The sequence below is a fragment of the Vitis riparia genome, chromosome 9, assembly GCF_004353265.1.
Source record: "Vitis riparia cultivar Riparia Gloire de Montpellier isolate 1030 chromosome 9, EGFV_Vit.rip_1.0, whole genome shotgun sequence".
In the NCBI taxonomy this organism is placed as follows: domain Eukaryota; kingdom Viridiplantae; phylum Streptophyta; class Magnoliopsida; order Vitales; family Vitaceae; genus Vitis; species Vitis riparia.
Window position 1 is genome coordinate 16,511,987 of NC_048439.1, and position 20,687 is coordinate 16,532,673.

General features: G+C 32.8%; 1 protein-coding gene and 1 long non-coding RNA gene across 3 annotated transcripts in view; both read right to left on the bottom strand.

Moving 5' to 3' along the window:
* The window catches only part of LOC117922196 (ABC transporter C family member 13), a 159,928-nt gene extending 144,166 nt beyond the window's left edge, over positions 1-15,762 (bottom strand). For both annotated transcript variants that reach the window (XM_034840242.1, XM_034840241.1), the window contains exons 1-6: positions 15,640-15,762; positions 13,800-13,840; positions 13,617-13,704; positions 4,530-4,685; positions 4,301-4,432; positions 2,685-2,791 (exon numbers count right to left, since the gene is read on the bottom strand). In XM_034840242.1, the coding sequence (XP_034696133.1) occupies positions 2,685-2,791; positions 4,301-4,432; positions 4,530-4,685; positions 13,617-13,704; positions 13,800-13,840; positions 15,640-15,678 (563 nt within the window). In that variant the 5' untranslated portion in view covers positions 15,679-15,762. The remainder of the gene's footprint in view (positions 1-2,684; positions 2,792-4,300; positions 4,433-4,529; positions 4,686-13,616; positions 13,705-13,799; positions 13,841-15,639) is intronic.
* On the bottom strand, positions 10,160-13,600 carry LOC117922198. Its single transcript, XR_004652450.1, has 2 exons — positions 10,858-13,600; positions 10,160-10,525 (listed from the first exon to the last, which is right to left on the bottom strand). It is a non-coding gene; the product is annotated as an uncharacterized LOC117922198 (long non-coding RNA).
* Positions 15,763-20,687: the final 4,925 nt, after the last annotated feature.

The window sequence follows — 20,687 nt, forward strand, 5'->3', positions numbered from 1 at the left end:
TTAAAAAATGTAAAGAAATGTTTATATATATATATAGGTATTTTTTATTTAAAAATGTTAATAATTTTATTTATAAATTTATATTTTTCTTGTATTTAATTACTATAACTAAATTTAACTTATTTACAATAATTTTATTTTAATTCATTTATAATTTAAAATTTAATATATATATATATATATATATATATATATAGGGATGTGCATTTTAGGAAACTAAAAGAATCATAGGCCTATTGGCAAGGGCCTTAAATTCCATGTAAAAGACTAGGGTTCAAGCCCTGGTAGTGTACACTTGGGTGTGGTTATTTTCATGTCTTTGTGAAAATGAATGCCACATCGGAAATAGGGAACAAAATGAAGCCACATTTTAAAAATGGATGCTCCTTGCTTATTCACACTTGAGGTTTGGGTTGGGCTTCATCTAAATGGGTCTCAAGCCCACATCAAATTCCCAAAATTTTACAACCGAAGGGAATGCTGACAAAGCACCGATTTTTCAGCGATAATGCCAAAATTTAAGTAACATATTGGAATATCGTTCATTTATTGACGAATCAACGATGAAAAATGGAGAAAAAAATCCGAAATATCGGCAATATATTGCAATATTTTCATCCTTGGCTAGGAAAAAGTGGAAGACAACCGCAATCCTCTCCATGTTAGCCAAATTTCAAAATTGAAATATGGTTACAATGGTAAAAAGGATCAAGGCTTCTCAATGCAACAAGTGGGCCTTTTAATCTTTTGGTCCAGTCTAGTAAGCAAAGTGGGAAGCAAGCCCAAGTGCGTGAAAGAAGGCCAAGTCGTGGAGGATGCTCAAGGCCCACCAAAATTACAGGTAACAGTCCAAGAGCCCATTATCATGTTAAGGCCTAGTGTGGAGGAAGCCCAAATAGATCTTGTGGCCTGGGGCCTTTTTCTTCAAGAGAGGTTAGCAAAGCCCACCTAATAGAAAGGGCCTTTTGTGGGCCTTTCAAGGCATCTCATCAGTCCATAGGGAAAACGTCATTTCCGTCCAATACAGACCTGATCAATGTTTCTCTCCTTGTTATTCATACCCTTTTATTCTACACATCAAGTTCCAATCAAGCTGACAACATTGAGAGGAATTCCTCCTTTAGAAGGGCAGTTCTTCATGTACTCAACATCACATTTCTTTGTGGCTTATTCTTTTTAGACTCTTGCATAAGGTTTGTTTTTGCTAACCACATCTATTTGAGTTCCTCGCATATCTTAAAATCCCTATATTACCTCATTGGAGGAGAACAAGTGAAGCTATGATAGCTCTTGAAGAAAACATATTATAGCCTGAAACAGCCTTTGAGAAAACTACTTGAAAGGTTTATTGGAGCTCTAACTGAAATTGGTTTGCCCACAAAGCAAATATCAGTTTATTTGTCAACCATAAAGCTAGTAAGACTGTAGTTTTGATTTCCTACAATTTTTTGTTGTATATGCTGATGATATTGTTCGCCACCAATGAAGCAACTGACATTTCCCTATTGAAGAAATACAGGACGAGAGTTTGAGATCAAAGATATGTGTCACCTAAGATACTTTCTTCAAATATAGAATGATCAGTCTGATAGTGGTATCTTCACTTGCAGATAAAAAATATGTTGTATTTTTTCTAAAAGAAACTAGGATGGTAGGACCCACAAATACCCCAATTAGGGTGAATCATTAATGATGTGATGGAGATATATGTTGTTGACAGATTCAGAAGCACATACTTCTGCGGTGTCATAGGTTAAAATATCCACTCAACCACTTCTAATCATCTAGAGTTTGTGCATAAGATATTTAGGTACACCTAAAAACATGCCTTGAGAAGGTATTTTGTACAAGTAACATGGCCACATGAGTGTTTAGGCCTTTACATATGCTGATTGTGCAGGTTCTATTATTGATGGTGATTGACGTAAGCATATCGTACCTTTGTTGTTGACAACCTTGTCAGTTACAAAGCAAGAAACAATCAACAATAGCAATCAAGTGCAGAAGTCAAGTCCAGAACAATGATCTTTACTATTGGTTTGTGGAAGAAAAATATTCTTACAAAAATGGGTATAGAGGCTAACTTATCCATAAGTTCATATCATGGCAATAAAGCTGCACCTAACATAGCTTATAATCCTTCAACATGATAGGATAAACATTGAGGTGCATTAAGGAATGATAAAGTTTGGCCAAATCTATATACCTTTTTACAAGGGAGTGACAAGACATGTGTTTCATCTGGTGTTAGGAAAGTTAGGCATGTCCTATATATATGCACCAACTTGAGTGGCAATGTTCAGAGGTTTAACTAATTAATAAGTGGAAAATAATGCGATGTGATGACATATTAATATGACTATTTCTCTTACTTATCAAAAAAATATTTTAATGTGACTTAGAAGCTAATGTAAGGAAGGAGTCAATAAAAAACACTGCACTGAATAATTCTCATTAATTAATTAACTAGTACATTATTTGCTAATATACATGAGTACTAAAGAGAGAGAAAACGTAGGAAAAATAAACTAACCAACAAACTCCCTAATAAATAGGCTAACCAGATGCATGATTCAAAAATATGCTAACAAACAAAATTGAACTAATTTGGACATATTTGTAACAACTCGTCAACATGACTATTAACTGAAAAGTAAGGGATTAGAAGAGAATGATCAACTAACCAATACTGGCGTTCGAAAGATGAGCGCTTTATTCTATTGATGTTAACAAATATCCCAAATATGATATCCAGAAAAACAACACAGCTCTCTTCAAAGCATCTTAAGCCCTGGGCAAAAGAAGTCTTAGTGAACTTCAATATAATTTATCAGACAGTTTCAAACACAGATCTGCAGTGCCAAAATGGAAGAACTAACTCATAATCCATAGAGAAACTTCTGCTAAAGAAATGCAAGGAATTTAAAATTGGGGCCTACTTTAATAAAAGGAAAAAAGTCTTGAGAACAAAAATTTCAATCACAACCTAGAAGACCTTCTGGATCACAGGTATCGTCCTGTAAGTTATCTAAAATGTAACTAGTAAATTTTTTAGCCTAATTCCATCTATCATAGATTGGAGCTACAGGATGTTGAAAGTAATTGCCACTTTATGAAAGCATATTTTCTCCTATTTATTATTTTATTATTTACGAAAATTTTTCAAATTAAGATTTTTTGAACAGTGCCAAATTTCTCACTGGATACCTAAAAACTACCAACAAGGTGGCAGTCAATACTTGTCATTATAACTATTAATGTCTTATTTCTTCTTTTAGACTCACTGCAGCTTAGTAATGAGGTAAAGTTTTAAGTTGTAAACAGTAAAATATGCAGAAAAAACAAGATTAATACTTGAAAGGATCATATGTTGTCAACTTTTTACAGGAAATACAGAAATTTTATCAAGTCAAACAGGAGAAGGAAGGTTGAGTGCAGCTCTTCTAGATGGCCTTGTGCAGGCCAAAGCTTTGGCCTTTTCCAAACCTGTAAGCGAGGGAGACTTGATGTAGTCAGTTCATCGGTGACTAAGAGAAAAAGAGGCTCATGGAAGTTTGTAGGTGATTCTGCCAAATTTTTATATCATTACAGAGTTGGGGTGTTCCTTTTGTTGGGCTTATCACTTAGCCAATCAAGTGGTGGTTCTTTTAGCAAAAGGAAGATTAAAACTTTTGGTGTCTTTCCTAGGGAATTTTTTTGCCTCCCTAAGTTGTACCTAGTGATTGTTTTGGTTCACTTTATGATTTCTTTTTTTTTTTTTTTATAACTTTCCCCAACCATGCAAGTTACATTGCATCTTTCCCCTTGCTTTGATCAGATTTTGTATATTGTGGAAAGATATCCTGTCCCTCTTGATCCTAATAATTAATAGAAACAATCAGGTGTGTTTCTAATATTTTTTTTAAAATGAAAAGGACAAGGAAAGTTGAGGTGTCCTCAAATTAGTTGGAAAAATATGAGGATAAACCCCTATTCTTACCAGGTTAAAAAAAATATCTTACCAGGTTCAAAAAGATCACCTAGAAATGCAAGGAAACAAAGCCTAAATGACTGTAGAAACTCTTACCAGTTCAAACAATAGCATAAGAGATTTACACTTATACTTCATTGCAATTATTTGATATCACACATGTATTCAAAGAAGATATGGAACCCAAGAGTTAATGGAAGAAAAACAAAGGGGCTGATTTTGAATGTGGCTATGAATGTTAGGGCACCATAAATTTTGTTAATATAATTACACAGAATGCTCTACATGATTGAAAATTTTAAAGATAAATGAATAAATAAACCATAATACCTGCAGTGAAGAAAAAGTTATTTGCAGATGAGGAAGCCCCAAGAGTGATTTTGCAATCCACCAGAAACACAAGAACCGGTTGCAAAATATCATGCACCAGCAATCTTTCTTTGAGGAGACTAGGATGATCATCTAAAATTAATACAACAAAAAACCAGAAGGAAAATTTCAGAAATCAAATATGAAGCTATCAAGTTCAAAAGAAACAACTCAAGTTAAAAAGGCTTACCCAAACCAAGAACTGAGAACATCTGAACAACCACTCATCATACATAACAATATCTCCATGAAGAACTCTTTGAGAAAGAAAAACCATGTCAAAGAACGACATGCAGGCTTCAAGAGCAGGTAGAAAATGCAAGAAAACCTTCTCTGAAAGGTACATCTGTGTATTTTTTTTAAGTACAAAATGATCATATGGAACAACACTTCCCAAGAATACCTGAAAACAAAGCTCCACTCTCCCTCCTTTTGCTAAAATTCAATTAAGTAAAAGAAAAAGAGTATGGACAAGAAACTAACAAGAGCTAACAGCAAAAGAACATTATAAACAGAGGGTAATAGAGTCTGTGCTTCTAGATGAAACATATGCAGATTACTACCACATGAAAAGAAAAAGAAATGCTGATAAAAAAAAAATGAAAAGAAAAAGAAATTAAAGCAGAAGAATAAGAACTTCAATCTATAGGATTATGAATAAGCGTCACTGCAAAAGTATACCAGTTTTTCAGCCAATCAATCAGATTCAACATGTGAAATATACACCAGAAAGGCAGACTGCACAAAAGACTCAAGAAAAAAAATAGCGATCGTATTATGTTTCAACAGACTAGTGCACCAGATAGCTAGGAAGAGATTTAAAAAGAAAAGGATCCATAAAAATAGTTTAACTTAATCAATATGTACAAGGGAAATGTATGAGAACAATTTGCGGCTTAGATCAGGGTCAATTTGCAGCCATATCTTTATGGACTGATTGCAGATGAACTGGCACTAATTCGAACTGAGATTTTACTTTAGCATATATCATTTACACAAGTAAGAGGAAGGTACACTATGGAATTGTGGTAAAGTAATGATCCATAGACTGAAGGATAAGTTCGGTCTACTAGTTCAGTTTATACAAGGGAGGTGTACTCCAGTGCTATATGCCTTAGAATTTCAAGTAAGCAAGATGTTTCAAGCCTAGAGGTTTTGACCAGGGAGTTTATAGCTCCTTGAAAGGTTTTGTGGTTCCCTGTATTGGTTTTTGTTCCCTTGCAAAGGCTCTTTTTTTTTTTTTCCTTGTATGCTTTCAAATGGGTTTTTTTTTTTTTTTTTTTTATCAGAAACAAACAAATGTATTAAATTAAGGAAAAAGAAATACAAAAGAAGGATGAGAAATCCTCCCAAAATACAACGAACTAATAAGAAAGTATGCAGAAACATCCAAAGTACTAAATAATACAACAATAAAGTACCACATGAGAATATACAAAAACAAACCATAGCTCTAGTAGTTGACTAATTTCCTTCCAAGCAAACTCTCATTGCCAACCCACACCTCTCGAACTACACACTTCCAAGCAAACTATTTCTCATCCTTACAGTTCTTCTGATTCAGATTGCAACGAAATTTAATATTGCTTCTAATCTCACCTTACCAAACTCTTTATATCTTCTTGTGTGATATCATGATGATAATTTGGATTTTGAATAATCCAATTCAATAAACAATCTCAGTTTTTCCCAATAAAACCTATTATGTAATTAAATTGAATTGTTTGAAGTACAAATCATTGTGAGGATATCACAAGCCAAATCTATTCAATGATACATTCCAACTACAGTCCAAGCATAGCATCAAGTAATGTAAAGCAATCCATGTAGAGAACTCTATACACAATTTCTGCATGTGCATTTGATATGTCAAATGTGGATTGTTTTAACTCACTTTTTTTTTTTTTCTTTTTTTTTTTGATAGGTGTGGATTGTTTTAACTCACTAAACCAAGCACACCACGCCACAACCAGCACCCCCACCCCCTTCTTCTCTTTCCATCACTAAACTTCTGCAAACAAGAGCATAACAACCAGACATGGAGCAGTAATCTTTCAATATGAATTTGTGAATGTCTTAACTCTTCCATGACCATGATTCACAAAAGCAGATCACTTCATTGAGAAAATTTTAAATATCTGATAAAAACATGAATTTCCTACAAATGAGTAGTCCAAGGTGAGACCATTTAACTTATTAGTAGACTGTATGGGAAAGCCATGTACGACAAGCAACTTTTAGAGTTATCCAATCAGTCTAATAACCCAACTCTTGGATAACAACTTTTCAGAAAACTCAATGACCAGAAGACCAAAAGGCAAGCCATCCACCCTCTTTCTCTTCAAACAATGTATATCTTAGATCTGGCTGAGGAAAGATTTTGGTCTCTATAAAGCAATAGCAATTTCTCTTCTAACCCCTGTTTCCCTTGTATCAAATCCAACAAGTAAAATGCAAATTTGGAAGCCAATGAGTCTCCAAAATTCAAGGCTTTAAGAGGAACAGAGGCTATATAAAGCTATGAACAGAGGCTATATAAAGCTATTTTGCCAAATATGTGTGCCATGTGAAGAGGAACAGAAAGTGAAGAATCAGCTACTGACATGTTTCACTGTTTTCTGTTGATATATGTTCTGGCAGAGACTGTTTCCTTAAGCATGCATGTTGTGGGTAATTTTCAGGAAACACTCGCACTAATGGGGTTAAAATTTGGAGGATGGCAACACCTACAAAGACAAAATTTCCTGGACAGATGATATATATATTATGAAGTTGATTGGATTTTTTTTATGCTATCTGTGGATGAGAATAGGGGTGGGGAGAGAATCATCTCTTGGTTGTCTCTACAAGCCTAAACTTCCAAGCAGTTGTGAGGAGATTCCTCTTCATAATATTGTGGGAGAAAGTGGTAAAAAAATTTGATTCAATCAGCTGTTACAATCCTAATTTATATCCTATATTTACAAGGAAATTTAAGGAAAAAAATAAACTAATAATCACTATAAATCAAGACAATCCTTATAAATTAGAAATTATTCTTCCTAATCTGTTTTACAGTTATACACACTTTCCTGATCTAATTTACAGCTATATATTACATAAATATATACAAGAGACCTCAAATAGGAAAATTCAGATTTCTAACACTCCCCTAAAGCTAGTGAATAGATATTATCCATGCCCAGCTTGCCTATAATTGCTTGAAATGTTGTGCTCGTCAAACCCTTAATAAAAACATCTGCAAGTTGTCTATCTGACGACGCAAACGGAGTGCAAATTAACCCACTTTCTAACTTTTCCTTTATGAAGTGTCTATCAACCTCAACATGCTTTGTCCAGTCATATTGTACCGGATTATGAACAATGTTTATGTCTGATTTGTTATCGCAATACAACCTCATGGTTCCTTCCCATTTAATCTGTAAGCCCTCGAAAATAATTTTAAGGCATCATAGCTCACAAATTCCTTGTGTCATAGTTCTAAACTCTGCCTCTGCACTATACCTTATAACCATTGGTTGTTTTTTACTCCTCCAACTCACTAAGTTTCCTCCAAGAAAGGTGCAGTAACCTGATGTTGATCTCCTGTCTACTATTGATCCAACGTAGTTGGCATCCGTATAAACTTCAAGGAACAAATCTGTACCATTTCTGAAGAGAATTCCCATTCCTAAGCTACCTTTAAGATACTGTAAAATCCTATAGACAGCTTGTAAGTGGACCTCCTTCGAATTGTGCATAAATTGGCTCACTACATTCATGGCATAGGCAATATCCGGTCTTGTGTGTGACAAGTAAATCAATCGTCCCAGTAATCTTTGATACATACCTTGATCCACTCCTTTGTCTTTCAATGCTTCCCCAAGCTCATGATTTGCTTCAATTGGAGTCTATCAGTTTACATCCAAGCTTTCCCATCTCCTTAAGCTAGTCAAGGATATATTTGTGTTGTGATACAAATATACCCTCTTTTGACCATGCCACTTCAATTCCCAAAAAGTACTTTAGTTTGTCCAAATCCTTTATCTCAAACTCCTTTGCAAAACATTGCCGAAGTGCCTCTTTTTCTTTTGAATTATTCCCGGTCACGATTATGCCACCAACATATAATAGTAATATTGTAACTCCCCTTGATCAAAATATTTAATGAACAAAGTATGATCTCCTTGGCATTGTTTAAACCCTAGAGATAACATAACTTTTGTAAATCTTCCAAACCATGCTCTAGGAGATTGTTTCAATATATACAATGCCTTCTTCAACCTATACACCTTATTCTTGTCTAAACTTCCCCCAAAACCAAAAGGAACTTCCATATAGATTTCTTCATCAATTTCACCATGAAGAAAGGCATTCTTTACATCAAATTGTTGTAAATTCCAATCAAAATGAGCTGCCAAAGATAATTAAATTCTCACCGTATTCATCTTTACTACCGGTGAAAAAGTTTCTTGATAGTCTATTCCATATGTTTGTGTATATCCCTTTGCAATCAGCCCTGCTTTATATCATTCAAGAAATCCATCAGCCTTGTATTTAACTATAAATACCCACTACTTTCTTCCCTTTTGGTAACTCCATAATTTCCCGAGTCCCATTCTTCTCCAATGCTTCCATTTCGACTTTCATAGCTTGTTTCCATTTCTCATTACTGAGTGCCTTGGTTAAGGTTTGTGGAATTGGTATGGAATTTATTTGGGTAAGAAAAGCTTTATGAGATGGTGAGAATTTTTCAAATGAAACAAAATTGGACAATAGGTGTTGCATGCATTTACGTGTCCCTTTCCTAATGGCAATGGGAAGATCAACATCATCATGTAAGTCAAGAGGAGCACTATAATTGTGTACCTCATTTCCGAGAGTTGGCTCAAATGTTTGGACTTGCATGGGTCTAGGTTCAGTCACCCTCCTTGTTGAAAAAACTTGTAGTGGCTTTGTAGCAATAGGTTCTAACTCCTTTTCTGTTGTTCCAACATCTAAAATAGGGCAGGTTTGAGCTATTTTTGGGACTGTTGTAGCTATTTGAGGTGTGCTAGAAATTTCTTGACCTTTTTCATGACTTTCAGACTCTTTTTGGGTTGCATTTGAAGGTTCGGATGGCGAAGATTTAGGAAACTCAAGCAAGAACATGTCTTTATCTTCCATAGATGATGTCTCCACCTGAAGATAAGGAACTGAAAAATATCCCTCTGTTTCTACAAAAGTGACGTCAAAAATTAATTGGAGGATGGAAACATTTATACTCTTTTTGTGTTGATGAATATCCAACAAAAATACACTTTAATGCTCTTGGATCCAACTTCCCTCGATAATGAGCATGAATATGAACAAACATGGGACACCCAAACACTATAGGAGAAAGCTTACTCGATGTATTGAACTGAGGAAAGAATGTTGTGAACATTTCGATAGGACTCTTTAAACCCAAAACTCGAGAAGGAACCCTATTTGTTAAATGAGCAGCTATAAGAACGCCCTCCTCCCCCCAATAGGCTTTTGGAACATTTTTTTTGGAACAAGAGAGCCCTAGTAACATTTAGTAGGTGACCATTTTTCCTCTTAGCTACTCCATTTTGTTGGGGTGAATCGACACAAAGACTCAGGAATGATTCCCTCTTTTTGAAAATAAGATGAAAGCGTTTGATTGAAATAATCTTTTGCATTGTCCGATCTAACACGTTTTATTGACACCCCAAATTGATTTTTGACCATATTATGGTAATTTGGAAAAACAATGCTCACATCCGACTTTTGTTTTAAAAGGAAAATCCAAGTAACACGAGTATAATCATCAATAAGCGAAACAAATCAACAAGCTCCTAAAATATTAGGAACCCATGATGGCCCCCAAATATCACTATGAATTAAAGCAAAAGGAAATGATGATCTTTTGCTGCTCCAAGGAAATGAGACAACGATGTTTTGCAATTCACAAACATCACAATGAAAAGTGTCTACATCAATATTCTTAAAAAGCCAAGGGAACATGAACTTAAGTACATTAAATGAAGGGTGGCCAAGTCGAAAGTGATAAAGCCAAATTTGGCCTTTATTAGAAGAAGAGGACTCAAATAAAAAAGAAAGAGGTAGTTGATTCCCATTGCCAACATTGCCACTACTTGTATCAAGGTAGTAGAGTCCATTCTTTTCCTTAGCATGTCCAATCATCTTCCCCAAAACTCAGTCCTGAAAAACACAATGAATAGGGTAAAAGATAACACTACAATTCATATCTTTTGTGAGTTAATGAATAGACACAGGGTTGGTTGAAAGTTTGGGAACATGTAAAACATTTTTAAGACTCAAAGAAGGGTCTACATTGACTATTCTTTAACCTGCAACAGTAGCTAAAGACCCATCAGCAATAGTTATTTTCTTATTGCTAGGACATGGAATATATGTGCTAAATTTCTCTGATGAAAGTGTCATATGGTCAGTAGCTCCTGAATCAATGATCCAAGAGCTTGAAAGGGACATACCTGAGACACTAAAAGCATGACAGAGAAAGGAAATTTAACTGAATGTGCAAGAGAGCAAACACCCATAGGTTTCTCCAATGAACCTAAAAATTTTTTCAGCTTATCAATGTCCTCCTGATTCAATTCTTCAAGTTCCATGCTGCTGTACTTTGATTGTTCCTCCACAGAATTATTAGCATCAGCTACATACACTTGGTTTCATTGTTGTCCCTGTTTAAAACCACTAGCACAGTTGATACCCTGTGGTTTACCATGAAGTTTCCAGCATGTCTCTTTCATGTGCCGCGGTTTTTTACAATATGTGCACCAAACATTGTCCTTATTCTTAGAAAAATCATATTTGCTACTGTCATTACTGCCACCTTGTCCCGAGTTTACGACTTTGAAATTGTGATCTCTTGGTTTTGTTGTAGCAAGGGTTGAACCTTCAGCTGGTTGAGAATCAATCATAACACCTCGTCGTCCTTCCTCCGCTCCAATAATGGAGAACACCTCATTAATGGATGACAAATCTTCCTTTCCCAAGACTTGAACTCGAACTTCATCAAATTCAACATTAAGATCAGCAAGAAACTCGAAAATCTGCTCCCTTTCAATAAACTTTCTTAACATTCCAGCATCTTCACTACATTTCATTTGAAGATTTTGGTAATAATCCATTTCTTGCCAAAGATTTTTCATGAGATTATAATATTCAATCACCGATCTTGTTCCTTATTTAGTGGTTGAAATTTTTTGCTTAATTTTATAGATTTGAGCCGCTTCACGTACCTTAGAATAAGTTTGTCTTACTGTCTCCCAAATCTCTTTAGCCGTGCAACTGATTTTGGGCAACATAGAATTCCATAACCATGACATGATCATGGAATCCTCTTCATCCCACTAGTTGAACTTCGGGATCTTTGGGCTCTGGACCTATGCTGATTAGATGACTTAGGTTGCCTTTCCCTTTCAAAAAGCTTCGCACTTGTTGAGACCATTGGAGATAGTTTTGGCCATTCAACGGATACACTGAATTGATATTCTATAACTCTCCAATGGTTTGATGAGGCAAAGTTTCACCAAAGACAGCTATGTGTGTGGCAGAAGTCTCAAACATATTAGACATGGTGAAATCCCAAAAATTGTAGGTAGAATGGATGAAAGATGAAAAAAGATAAAAACAAAACACACAGTAATGAAGGCTGAAAAACTTGAACTAAAATCAGCAATGAAGGTTGATGAAGAATGTCAAAGTGGCTCAAATAACATGTGGGAGAAAGTGGTAAAAAAATTTTACAAAGAAATTTAAGGAAAAAAATAAACTAATAATCCCTATAAATCAAGACAATCCTTATAAATCAGAGATTATTCTTCCTAATCTGATTTACAGCTATACGCACTTTCCTAATCTAATTTACAGCTATATATTACATAAATATATACAAGAGACCTCAAATAGGAAAATTCAAATTTCTAACAAATATCATGTTAGGAAGGAGATTACTTCGCTTTCTTGGGGGTAGGAGGAACATCATGTGCAATAGTAACCATGGTGATATCTTTCAAACTGAACTTCAACAGTTGTTTAATAAAGAGCCCAAGTTAGACGCCTGCTGCAAACAGTTTCAATGGTAGGGGGGGGAGAAAGATTCACCACAAAAGCAGAAGATTTTGAACACTTTGGATGGTCTAACAGAAGTGGATGCTTCAGGGCTTAGAAATGTTATTACCAAAGGGATTATAGAAACATTCCTAACTTATAAATAAGATTCTGGGACAAACTTGCAATGGAGGCTTCAAAGTGAGGAGACTTTTATGAAACAAAATTAGGAGGCTGCTTTTTCCACTAGAAGTGGGAGATTGACTATCAACTTCAGGAAACATTGATATACTAGTTAGGATTCAGTACTTCTCTTTAATTCCTTTTTTTTTTTTTTTTTGTAAGAAATCAAAATAGTATTACAAATAAAGAGAAGGAATGTACAAGGGAAGATGAGGAAACCTTTCAAAAAGAAAAACTACAATGAAGAAAACACAAGAGAGAACCCTTGTGAGGACAAGACCAACTGGAGAAGAGGCTTACTTTGGAGCTTTTCAATATCTTACTCTGTAATCTGTATATAAACATATTCATTCTATTCATTAGGAAGGATCTCTCACCCTTGACATCAACAAATCTTTTGATCCCTTGCTGAATAAAAGCTTTATTACTTATTAAAAACAACAAAGAAATAGACAATAAGCACATTATTCTGTTTAATAATGCCTCTACTGGCTTCAACTCTAACTTTCTGTTCCTGGGTAAGTAAACAATTGCTTTACTGTGGACGAGAGCTGAAAGACAACTTCTTCAATTTGTAAAACAAAGTTCTTCCAAGATGTAGCAGAAAACTGCACTGCCAACCTCAAAATGATTATTAGACATCTTAAGATGAGTTCAATCCTAAATTTTAATCCAAGTAAAAGTGAGGTTTCAGAATAAACATGGAGAATAAAAGCATTGGATCTTTTGTGAAGTGCAATCTGATTTCAAGCTTAAAGTTTAACCTAAGTAAAAGCAATAGCTAAGCTCCATTTATTTTTATGTATTTTTATCCATTTCTCAGCAATTAAGTGGAGAAGACACTTTTGACTGCCACTAAATTAAAGGAAAGGAAGGAAAATTAGAATGATAATCACAAGATCACTAATTTCCATTCTTTTTCCACAATTTCTAGGCAATTCTGCAGACTGTAAGGGTTCCTTCACAATTTTCTGATATTTTCCCTGCCTCCCCAGCAACCAACCAGAGCATTAATGAATTAAAAAGTACCCACCCTCCCACTTCCTCTGGCATTTCTTGTGGTAACCCCAAGTGCAGCAACCAGGACCAAGGTCACGAAATTCACCCCGAAACCAAAAATTGTAGTCTTTGTCAAGGAAAAACAAATTATACAACCACTACCGGTTTTTGTTGAAGAAAATTTAACAAAACATCAAACCCTGAAAATAAAGGATATATGTTACTGAAACACTCGGAAAATCCATTTCCTTGCCACACCTGAAAACAAGAAAATCAGTCCAAAAATTTAAACCTTGTTCAGTAAATCTGAACATGATGTAATTCAGCGGAAAATACAAGGAAAAAAAAAATTTAAAGCTTAAGTTTCATGTTACTGAAAATTGGAAAGCTAGCTGGACTGAGCTAAATAGTCAAGTTAGGTCAGAAGAGTCAGGAGTTAAGGTTTTGATTTTCTTGGATTCCAAATATGAAAAATCAAAGATCCATACTTTAATTTAACATATTTGTCCTCTATTTCTCAGCAACCAAATAAAGTTTTAATCTCTGTATGGTTCCTAAGAAGTCAGAATTAGAGAAGAAAAACAAAATTACAATTATTATATTTACTATTGTTTCCATTTCCAAAAGGAATAAAAACTCAACTCAACAAAGTGCAATGGTTGTATTTTGTTCTATTGAGCTCACTACCGAAAAGTTATTCAAAATCTGGATTTCTTTTCTTGTCCTTTACTTCTTTGCAAAAAAAAATGAAGCATAACCGAAGTTTATAACCAAGAAACACTACTTAAAATGGGTAGCAGGAAGAACAGTTCAAAAGAATTAACAATGCCAAGGTTCAGAGGATAAACATAACACTCTGTTTGCTTGCTGAATGCTGAGAAAATGTTGAGAAAGAAAATAAAAATAACTATGGAGAATTTCAAACCTAGGGTTCAAAGTATTTCAAGATTTAAGACCCAAGAGGACAAATGCCACCTCTTGACCACGCTCAGTTGAGTGGAGTCTTCCTTTTTCAGAAAACCAAAATAGATTCCAAAACTTGATTTCCTATTTCCCCGTTTTTTTCCTATACTTTCCCTCCGCAACCAGAGAGAGCTTAATCAGAGGTGTATAAAAGAGAAAAGCACCTAAAAATGAAGGAAGAAAAAATCAAAAGAAAGTCACTATCCATTGTGGAAGCCTCCTCTCAACTCCATCTGGTCGCTGAGAAAGATAAGGACAAAAAAGGGAAAAATAACCAAAACGCTGAACTATCCCCAGTTAAGTTGAATATTTGCTCTTCAGAAAACTAGAACATCAATTCAAAAGCTTAATTTTCCTTCTTCCATTTTCCTACATTTTCTCAGCAACCCAACAGAGCTTCATCAAAATTTACAAAAGAGCAAATGCATAAAGAGTGAAGAAAGAACGATTTAAAGGAAGTTAAGGAAGGAGAAACAAAAAAAAAAAAAAAGTTGGATTTTTGCAAAATTAAATCCTTTTTTATTTTTCTCGGTAACCAAATAGAGCTTAACCGAAAATGACAGTAGAAGAGAGAACGTAAAATGTTGAAGGAAGAGCAATTCTATAGAATCAAAAGGTTATAATTCAATGTAGAAGCCAGTAACACTCCGCTACGTCGCTCAGAAAAGGTGAAAAAACAATGAGAATAACTTTGAGTTCGGAAACTACAGACTACAGAAGCCTCCTCTCGACTATACCACTCAGCTGAGTTGCATCCTTCATTTATAGAAAAATCACCTGATCACAAAAACAAGTCTCGAAAATTTTCGTTTTTGGCTCTTCCATTTTTATTTTTATATTTTCTTTTTTCCAAGTTTTGTCGGCAACCAGACAGAACCGAAGCAAGGAAATTCCTCTCAACTTTTATTTGTGCTGAGTTGAGTCGCGTTCTAGAGAACAAAATCATCGCAAAACACAAGATTGAAATTCTTTTAATTTTCCTGAGTTTTCTAGGCAACCAAACATAGGGGAAGGCTAGGCCATGACAGAAATTGAGATAAAGAAAAATGGAGAACAAAGAACAACGAAAAGAAAAGAAGAAGAAGATAACGTACAGATGAAGAATTAGGGCAAATGAGGGTGATCAACTCCATCGTTTGGAGGAGCGAAGCGAAGAAGAAAGCAGAGAGCGACAGAAGGAACGAGGGGTTCTTCTCCTAAAATTCTGAATGTTCAAACTTCACTCACGGTGGCTCGACATATAAAACAATTTGATTTAATTAAATACACTTATAAAATTTATGTGACGTGAAATTTGACCTTTTTGCAATCTTATATAGACGAGGACAAAATGGTCTGATAATATACATAGGATGAATTTTATGGGCCCCACAATCCTATGGATATATCTGGTCAACACTAAATTGAATGTTTTGAATGGGCCAGAAAGGTACCTTTTGGTTGTCTTAAGTCTTAAACATCTTTCGTCATATCATTTTTAGGATTTTTTTTAAGACTTAAAAACTTTAACGCTAATAGTATTTTCATATTTTATTGTTTAAATTAATTATTTTAATTTAAGCAATTAAAAACACTAGTAAGTGTTCCCATCACAATTGATTGTAGAATCCTTTCTTTGTTTTTTCTTGATTGATGTTATTGCTCAACAATATATTTATATAAAGCAAAGAATTAAGGTAAAAAATTGATGTAGCCATTGAGGATCCACTTTGTTTAGGTTTTTTTTTTTTTTTAATTAACATTTTCTTAACCTTTTAACTTCATTTTTGTATAAAAATTTCTTTATATGTTATTATTAATCAAGAAAAATCGAAGAAAATATTACAATAGAAAGTAGTAAGCTCAGTTGTAGTTCTTAGTAAAGATAATAATGGGATGGGTCCGTCTTTTTGAGTACTTATTCTACATTCCCATTTTGATTAGAAGAATTTAGAATAAAGATAAGTAAGTTTTAAATGAGTTTGAACAGTTTTGAAAATCCCAAAAAGGATTGAGGACGGGTTCGAGAAGTTTTAGCAAATGAATTTAGATCTCAAAAGTATATAAAATTACCGTTAATTCTTTATTTCTTATTTTAATAATTAAGCACGGATTCATCTTAGTCTCATCTCATGTTTGATTAATCAAAAGAAATTATCCAATCTTTAAGACATAATTAAGAATGATTGTTCCTTAATTGAAAAAAACTATGTATCAAATGTATTCATAAGGTAAATATTATCAATCCAATTTAGCAATTATACTATGGGCATCGGAAATGGTGTCAAATGGGTATCGAACTTTGCTGAATTCAACTTCCTTATATTATATTTCTCTAACACTGTCAAGAGATACAATTGAGTATCAAACTACTTTGACTACATCTTCCTTAGACATTTGTTATTGAATCATATTGATTTTGCCTATGAAAATGTCATAGGATTTCAATACATTAGGGTGATGTTTGTTTTTTAATTTAATGTAATTTGCTTTAAGACCTAAACGATTTATTTTTAACTTTTTTCCATTTTTTTCTTATTATTTGTTTTTATAAATTTCTTATTGAAGAAAAAAAAATTAAAATATTTAACTTTTTGTTGACTATTAAAAATAATTTTTTGAAACAACCAAAACCCAATCTTAATATAACTCTTACCCAATTAATATTTAATATTTAAAAAATAAAATAATAAAAAACACAAGATTTAATACTTAAAATACTATTAAATTGTATTTATATTTAAATTTAAAAAAAAAAAAAACAAAAACACAAACACTACCCAACATAATTTCCCACTTTTGACTTGTCCTTGTGTATCCCATCTTGATTCTAACCTTTAGTATTCCAATCAAGTCCAAAATGTAAAATATTTATTCTTGTTTTGCTTAATAAAACTCTTAATTTTCTCCTTTAGCTCTGGCATATATATGGTGAGTATAGTACTTTCTTACAGTAAAATAAACACTTAAGCATATAAACATCAATGACTTGAGCACTAATCAATATAGTTTGTAGTAGCTAATTTATTTTTATATTATTATTTAGTATAACAAAATCATAAAATATGAATGTGTGAATTTTAGATAGGATAAATTTATTATTATTTAAATTAAATTTATATTCAAAACATTCAAGAAATTTTTTAACACGATAAAATGGTTGTTAGAAAGTAACAAAATATTTAATAAATATTTTTTGCAAAACAATTGAAAGACACTTTGATAATAGAAAAATCTCTTTCAAAACTTAATTCCCAAAAATGATTTATAAGTCATACAAATAGAAATTATGGGTTAGGGTAGAACTCGTTTGGCCATGATTTCAAAAACTTATTTTTTAAAAATTGTTTTTTTTTTTTTAACTTAAAAGAGAGTTTTTAAAAATAATTTTCAGAAAATATGCCCAAACGGGTTCATATTTTTCTTTTATTTTAAAAATCTAGTGAAAACAATTTTTATTTATTTTTTAAAAATTGTTCTCTATTTCACTTTATTTTTAAAAATTATTTTCAAAAAAACAATGACCAAATTGTATTAAAATTTTTTAAAAATAGTTTTCTATTTTAAAAAAAAAAATTGTTTTTAAATCACATAATCAAACAAGCTTTTAATTTTATTCACCTCATTTGAAGTTTTAACTAAATACAATAAGTTTTCATAAATTTAAAATTTCATCAAATATATCTCTTATCATTTTCATTTCTTATTTTCACTCACCTCCCATCTCACTCAAAATAAGGAAAACACATGATAAAATTTTAAACCTATATAAACTAAATATATTTAGCCGAAAAAGGAGGTAAATGAAATTAAGGTGGTATTTGTTTTTTGACTGAATAGAAAAAATCAAAATATTTAACTTTTTTTATTGAACTAAAAGTAACTTGTTAACATTATTCAATATAACTAAAGTGAACTTGTTATGAATAAGTTCGGTTTAATTATGTTGAATGATGTCAATACGTTACTTTTAGTTAAATATTTTGGTTTTTTCTATTTAGTCAAAAAACAAACACCACCTAATTCCTATGATCTATGCCTTGACTCGTCATCTAATAAGAATGCCAATAAGCTGTTCCGATAGAGTCCTAGATTCCTAGCCATAGATATCAAGTTAACAGATGAGCAAGCATTGGTTTCAGGGTATGAAAGAGTAATTTATTAAATTATCAAACCATGACTATAATTATGAATAATATCAGGGGTTGTTTGAATAATTTCCCCTCAAATGTATTCATATTCATTGGAGGAAAAGGAAATGGAAATGGAGGTGGGGTTCCGCAGCCACCGCAGCTTTTGATACACAAAAAGCCAAAGCAATAAAATGAGTTGGGCAGTCATCCTAGTCAAGATTCTTAGGGTCACATGCTGCTGTGAGTTGAGAGTTATGGGTGGCATAAAGAAAGAAGTGGGAAGATTCCCATCTCAATATGCTTTTGGCCTTTTTTCCAAGCACAAGTGAGTTACACATCACAAAACCACTCGCTGGGAATAGGATTCTGGATAACCCCTGCTCAGCAGCCCCTTTTACTTTTGTCTGCTTTCCCACTATATTTGAAAAGCGCTAAAAGCCTTGCGCGCATGAGCCCTCACCATCCACCGTACTCTTCTAAAGATAAATTACATATAGGGAGTCAGGGCTAACTCCTTTTTCTCCACCAAATCTTCTTCACTTGTGATTTTGGTGTTGATAAATTTCATTAATAAAGGAGACAAATTGCTAAAATCAATGAGCCCACCTCTTTGAATTAAACAAACAAATCTTACGGATTTTAAATTAAATTCTCTAACTCCACCTATAAATAAAGGTGGTATGGACCCATGTTTTCATTTATGTTCCCACTCGACGAACAAATTTTTGTTTATTTGAAAAATGCCTTTTATTTTACATTGAGGAAAAAAAAATCGATGCCACCTTATATTTTATTTTTTAAAGGGAAAAACAAAATAAGAAAATTAAAACGTTAATGAGATTCTAGTAAAAAAAATTAGACATTGACCATGAACCTAAAAAAAAATTACGTATTTGGCAAAATTTAGGAAACTCTTTTAAAAATATGAAAAATCACTTGTATAGTTGAAAAATTACTTATAATATTTTTTTTTTTTAGAAACATTTTATATGTGATTCTTTTAAAAATACTTTTGTATATGAGTATAATTATGTTTGAACACTTATTTTGGTTACTTTCTTAATTATAAATTATCTATCATGAATTTTCAAAATTAAATTTCTTTAAATCGGAATCTTGTGCAAAATAGGAAAAATATTATTTTATAAAGATTTGGAAAAACAAGAGTTTTTTCTTAAAAGAAATATTTTATTTTTAGAGATCTCAAAGATTTAAGAAAATTTTAAATAAAATTAAAATCTCTAAGAATTAATTTTAAAAAGAAAATAAAGTTCTTAATTAATTTTCCAACTCATATTTTCTTAAAATAAAATTTCCTAACTATGTACATTCCAACTTAAATAAGTTTTCCAATTTTGAAAAAATGCATGCAAATTTATTTCCAATTAATAATATCAAAATATCTTTAAGACCATATATGCAATTAATCAATAGTATATAATAAAAATAAGGGAAAAATTAAAAAGAATATTTCTCATGGCCTTTAGGGATCTTGTTGCATATTTGGTAATTAAAATTTGGATAAAATTCAAATTACCAAAAATAACCCTACAACCAAAGATAGGGTTAGTGAAAATTGAAAACCCAAAAGAGCCAATTGCCACCAAAATGAGTCTAAAAGAAGAGATCCAAAATTCAGCCCAAACAACCAAAAAGAATTGGACCCATATGCAACCCCTTAACATCATGCTTTTTGCACAACCATGCTTCAATTGACCATATCTCCCTTATTTCAACTCTGAATTGTGGTCTGTTTAAAACGTTAGTTTCTTGACTTCCTAATCTTCAAAACCATATGTGACTTTTTTTTTTCTTTCCAAGAAACCTATTAGAAATAGCCTTAATTTTGACTCAAATTTGACATCACTGTGCTGCCATAGATCTCAAAACAAGAACTTCCAAGAATCCTCAAGAATTCTTCTTTTCTTTTGAGTCACCATGGAATCTCAAAAAGAAACTTCAAGATTCCTTCTTTTCTTTTGGGTCACCATAGATGGGTCTAAATACCGAAGTTTTTACAACAAAATTTT